Raw genomic sequence first — 6,000 nt, 5'->3', positions numbered from 1 at the left:
TCATTTGAAAATCAGCACAATGAGAACTGTCAGTACCCCTTTAGATTTTCTTGATTCCACATCAGGCTTTGGACTAGTTTCCCAAGGAAAACTGTAGATAAAATGGCTTCCCTCACAGAGAGAAGACTATTAAACAGTTACATGCTTTCTAGAAATAGGGCTTTGACACTGCAGAAGGCTGTCCTCTTCTAATTTTGATCATGTTGCATTCATGCCAAAAAGGGGTTCCTTTCTTGGCCAGCCTTGTGACATCTCAAGATCTCATCTCTTGTCATTGTCCTTCCAGGGGGTCACAAGAAAGGTAACTGGGCTGAGGCTCCACACAGGCAAAAGAAAGGGAGGTCAGTGAAGGAAAAGGAAAGACAACAAAGGATAATGTGTGCCCAATGAAGGACAACAGCCCCACAGGCAGGCCTACCTAGGCAGAAGAGGTCCTCCCTCAGCAGAAGCAGAGCCAGCAGCACTGGGCGATGGCAAGGATTCCTCAGGGTTTGCCCTGTTTCTTGTATTCTCTCCCCAAGGATCGTCATGGGCAGGATGTTTGGCACTCTTTCCTTCTCGCAACACCATGAATTAATAAGGTTGACTTTTTTTTTCCTGCCTTTGACTCCAGGAGACAAAGGGTGCAGTAAATCAGCACTGAACTGCAGTTCTAACCAACAGATTCGAAACCATCTATACCAAATCTATTTCAAGAATCTTGATCAAAATGCTCTTTAATTCTTGACAAATCATCTCATTTTCTAAACATACTCCTCCTTGCTTCTGCTAGGTCCCAAGGGGAACCACTCTAGGATGTTAAACCACACTAAGTCTACAGTATGGATATACTTTTTACTAACAACATAAGAAGATGACAGGAAAAGAGAGGAACACATATTAATTCACAATTCCCTAAGGAGAAATAGCTCCAGCCCCGGCCTCCCCCATACATATTATTACCTTGAGGATTGTCTTCATTAAATAGTATTCCCAGTGTAGACAAGGAGGCCTATATTTCCTAGCTCTGGAAAAGACATTTGAGTTTTGCAGTATGGAAATGTTTAGTTAAATTCTTCACCAGAAGACCATTTCTAACTAAGGAAAATCAAACAAGAGAACAGCAAAGAGCAAAATATCATTCTGCACTATACTTCTTCATCTTTTAGTCACCGGATTTTTAAACCTGACTCATCATTAAACAGCAGAAAAAGTCATGCAGAATAAATGTATTTCTAGACATACATACCTCAAGAAAAGGTTCCTGAAGGAAAACGTGTTTACGGTGTTTCCTAAAAAACTCCTCATAACTGGATAGCCTCTACCACATGGCTGCCTGTTTCCCTGCTGAGACAGCACAAACCTTTTCCAGTATGGAATTATTAGGTGCCTGGCAATGGGACTAACAATAGCTGAGGCGGCCACAGTGTTCATGTTGACACATCTTAAGTTTGAACTCCTGCAGACAACACGCAGGCAGTTTTTGTGTTTGAATTCATTCATAGAAGAGCAGTTTGGGATGGTTTGAGGTTTCCTCTATGAACATTTCTTTGTATTATTATTTTCAGTTAGTATGAAATGTAGAAGAACTGCCTTAGTTCTGGTCAGATTTGACTGTTCTTTCTCCATGACCTTAAAAGCAGACCTACTTTCAAGAGCTTTTTTGCTCACATGCTGGATGGATATTAAATGCAATCAGGAGAGTCCATCTGATGTGCAAGAAAAGAGGGAACGTGAGACCATAGATTGTGAGAATTCTTGAGAGTTATTGCACAAATGTTTGATAGCGCTGTCAAAATATAGATTAGTCAGAAAAATACCACACTGTGAAGCCTGAAATTTTTCAGTCAAAGCATCTTCCTCTTAATCCAAGACAGTCCTCTGAGATTGGTCATTCTGACTGCTGGCACACCTGCCCCGGGCTGGAGATGCTGGAAGCTGTGGGCCAATCCACTGGTGGGTGCCCCCAGAGTCCCATTTGGTGGCAGGCGCCAGCAGCTGCTCATGGAAATTGGCATCTCTGTCCGTTTGTGCTGGAGGTAGCAGTAAAAGTGACAAGAGCATCAGTCTCACTGAGCTGAAATGCCCTGTCCTGGGAGCTTGTCATTTGGCAGAAATTTCAAAACCAGAAAAATACTTCCACCCCAAATAACAGTGAGATCAAACCTGGAGAGGGAGGGAGGAAGGGGGGCTACTTCATGTTATGGAAGCTTTTTTCTTTTAGGCCAGCTCTTCCTGAGGGTGACAAATGACTCCACGGTACCTGCGGTCCAACAGCATGCCCTCTGCCTGGCCCCGCAACTGCCTCATCATCTCTCAGTTCCACCTGACTTCTTCCCTCCAAGGACTCCAGAGTTTTGCAGCCCATCACAAAAAGAGTTTGGGCTCATCTGAGTTAGTTTGGATACAATGCATTTCAATTAAACAGCGCTTCAAATAATTATTTCAAACACTTCCCATTGAAGACTGCAATGAGTAAGAGTGGCTGGGAGGAGTGACAGAGACCTGCTTTGGGAATTTCTCCTGCAACAGAAATAAACAGAAGGTTGTTAGATTCTTTTGCGCTGTATAATCAATCCACAGAGTTAGTATCCCCAGATAGAACTATGTGTTTAGAGGATGCTGCAGCTGGGATCGTTCCTCATCACCCGCAGCAGCTGCAGAAGCATCTTGTTGACTCCAGGTTCCTGCAAGAAACCTAAAGGAAAGAACAATAGTAGATTATCAGCTCTATGAAGTTCCTGTCCTCTCCCCAGAGTCTGACCTCCAGAAGTGAAAGCTCTCTCCCCTGGACCTGATGGCACAGTTAATAGTCTTCAGGTCACTGTCTTGCTGATAAGGATGCTCTCCTGGAAACTGGGACTTTGCATCCTCCCTCAGCTCTAAGGACCATTCACATGCAACCACCCGTAGGTTAAACAGAGACACAGTGGGAGGCAGAACAAGGAGATGCCACCAGCAGTGAATCCCCAGCAGTCCTCTCTTCCTGATATATCTTCCTTCTCCGCCACAGACCCACAGGGCATCACTCTGCTGCCTCCCCCTCATTTCAATACTAGCTTTGATCCTCCACCTCCCCAGTGTTCTCCTGCACCCCTTGTGCTGAACACCTCCAGACGGCAGAAAGAGGCTCTCACAGTGAGCATGTGCATCCTGAGTCCACAGGAGAAGTATCCATATGCTGCAGCACAGACTGAGATTGCAAAGCAGAAGCCTGTCCTGCACCAGAGTTGAACCAAAGTTTGTTAGCGTTCTGTGGTGAAAGATCTCCCACTGACTGCAAAGTGCAGAATGAGTAGGAGATGGTCCAAGTCTTTCAGCAACGTGAGGCATAACTAAACCTCCGCAAAAATATTCCAGATCTATGATGTCATTTACCCATATCTGAAAAATACTCCCACTTCATGGCATTTGAATCATATCTGTCTTCATAACACAGATTTTCCCCCTTCCACATCAACGCATTTAATTATTCAGTGTTCTGGTGTCAGTAAGGACATTGTTTAAAATTGTTACGAAACACATCAGTAAAACATATGTCCATTACATAAGCATATATGGATACTGTGGAACTAAAAGCTGTTCCATTATGTTGGTTCCATTGAGAGCAGATAGATCACATACATATCTGTGCACACCGTGTGTCTGTGTGTGTGTATCTATAACAATACAGCAAGCACATATGTGAAATCCAGCCCACAGTCTTCAGTAGTGAAACTCCTTGTGAATCCAAAATTACACAGAAATTTATCTTACGTATAACAAAGAGATTTACAGGTTTTCTTGCTGAGACTCTGAAGACCACCAGGAAGAGCTGACATCTGAATCCCATACGCAATTTCAAAAATGCTTCTTTTCCTTTGAAAATCTGTGTGTGTGTAGTCACCATAACTAAACAGCCATAATTTACAACTGCAGCTTGCTACCGAATTATCATTCATCGATATTCATCAAAATTGCATGTGCACATTTATACGAATGTTATTTACATTCACATTTTCCTAAGAAGTACAGCTCTGGGTGCAGATGTACATTTCCCATCCCGATAATCCAGTCCTCATCTTGTACCTACTGCTTATTCTCACTTAACATAAATAAATAAAATAAAAAAAGCCTTTTTTTTCCCAGACTTCCCTGGAGCAATATCCAAAATACACCGTTGGTTTCATCCCTGATGAAATCTTGAAATAAAACAAGCAAACCCCTCAGATGAACTCTCCAAGCCTGAGCAGATTTAGTTTAATTTGTCACAGTCCTCTGTGGAGCTGCTGTTCCAGGGAAAGCAGCAGGTCTTGATCTTGGGCTTTAACAGATGGCCCCAACAATATGACAGTAATAGCATCTGACATGTGTTGTTTCAATGATCTCTCTAACTCTGGGAGAAGTATGCAAGCGTTACATACCGTGTGCTGCTTCAGATTGTTATTTTTGGCATGCTTCTGTTGGCATATGTTATGATGAACCATTCACAACATCTTACATTTCCATCATAAAATAGAGGGGAAAAAAGAAACTAAGTCTGTAAGCGTATCATTTAACCTCGTTCCCAAGGTAACATTTCCTTTGCATATGGGTCAGCTCCACGGAAATCAAAACACTAGCTGTATTTTGAGGGATAAGCTGAGTAGCATGGAGTGGAGTCCTGGGGACAGTGGAGAGACAGGTTGATGGAAATATTTATGGCCTGCCTCTCAAACTGTTTTGTGGTGACACATAATCAGAGCTTTCTACAAAATGCAGTAAACAGCAGCAATCTACAACCGGACTGGCACCTGGTGATGAGGTACAGCACCTGGTTATGAGGTACAGCACCTGGTGATTAGAGAGCTGTGGGGAGGGGACCAGAAGGGACGGGGTGCCCCTTCAAGGTGCAGCCTTCCTGCTAACTGCAAGGGAGGTAATGAACATGTTCTCTCTCAACCCCAGAGCGTTCTCTTCAGGAACTTGTGATTTTACTCATTGCCAGGTTTAGTGAAAGAGGACTTCAGGCAGTGAAATGCTTTCAACTGCAAGCAGCAAAATCTAGCTAAAGTGGGAGCATCGATGATTTTCACTGAGTGCAAGTCATTGAAATGTCTTAGCATCATAAACTACTCCTGATTGCTTTTTTTTTCCCCACCTCACAAACGAGCCGCTGCCAAATAAAGGACAGACAGCAACAGGGAAACCCATCTCGGCTGCTTTCCTCTTCAATTTGAAGTTACATCTCCTAACGTTTTCTCCCTTAAAATCCGATTTAGCTTCTCACAAAACTATTTATTGTCATTGCCATGCAGGTTGTTTATCCAGGTGATGAAGGACAGACCCGGCAGCCTCCCCTCACGGTACCTCAGGCCCCATCTCTCCCTGCATCCCCCCATGCCCTTTTCCACCAGCTTGACTTGGCCTTGCTCAGTGAAGCAGCGCTCCCTCCCTAGGCCCATCTCCCACTCACAGCCTGTGCCTTCTCAACCACCTCTTCTCCAAGGAAGGGGAACCCCACTTCGTGACTCTTCAATTTTTCCCTCTGTGAGGAGGAACATTATGGGCATTCATTACAAAAGTAATGAAACTCAAGCACACATGAAGCTGCAGCATCTGTGCTACAGGCCTTAGAGTAAAAGTGTTTCACAAGTTACAGCCCTCAAAGCTGCCAGGCCTGTTTCACTTCAGCTACAGACCACAAGCAGCACTTAGGAAACATGGAAAGTAAGAGTGGATAGTCTTATCCAAGTGTGGAGAAAAGCAGTTGATTGTAGTATCTTGAAAACCCGCTGAGGGGAAGAGAGGGGCAAGGGAGGGAGACCTGCAAGAGAACTGCACAGGGAGGGTGCCACTGTGATGGAGATTAAGCTAGTGCAGACTAGTGCATTTTGGATACAGGACAGAAGTCAATGCCAACATCAACACCTCTAATTAGCAGCACTCAGGATTAGACACAGACCCACTCACGCTGCTCTCCACAACAGCTCAGGTTGGTGCAGCAGAAAGTGGGACAAGGCAGATGGACAAGTGGCAGTTAGACTGCTTTGCAGGACTGAC

The 6,000-nt window shown here is 44.2% G+C and overlaps 1 protein-coding gene across 3 annotated transcripts in view; it reads right to left on the bottom strand.

Moving 5' to 3' along the window:
* Positions 1–480: 480 nt before the first annotated feature.
* The window catches only part of TPH2 (tryptophan hydroxylase 2), a 74,518-nt gene continuing 68,998 nt past the window's right edge, over positions 481–6,000 (bottom strand). For all 3 annotated transcript variants that reach the window (XM_040674768.2, XM_040674469.2, XM_040674540.2), the window contains one exon: positions 481–2,502. In XM_040674768.2, the coding sequence (XP_040530702.1) occupies positions 2,425–2,502 (78 nt within the window). In that variant the 3' untranslated portion in view covers positions 481–2,424. The remainder of the gene's footprint in view (positions 2,503–6,000) is intronic.

The sequence above is a fragment of the Gallus gallus genome, chromosome 1 (assembly GCF_016699485.2).
Source record: "Gallus gallus isolate bGalGal1 chromosome 1, bGalGal1.mat.broiler.GRCg7b, whole genome shotgun sequence".
In the NCBI taxonomy this organism is placed as follows: Eukaryota; Metazoa; Chordata; class Aves; order Galliformes; family Phasianidae; genus Gallus; species Gallus gallus.
This window is presented reverse-complemented; position numbering and strand designations above follow the sequence as displayed.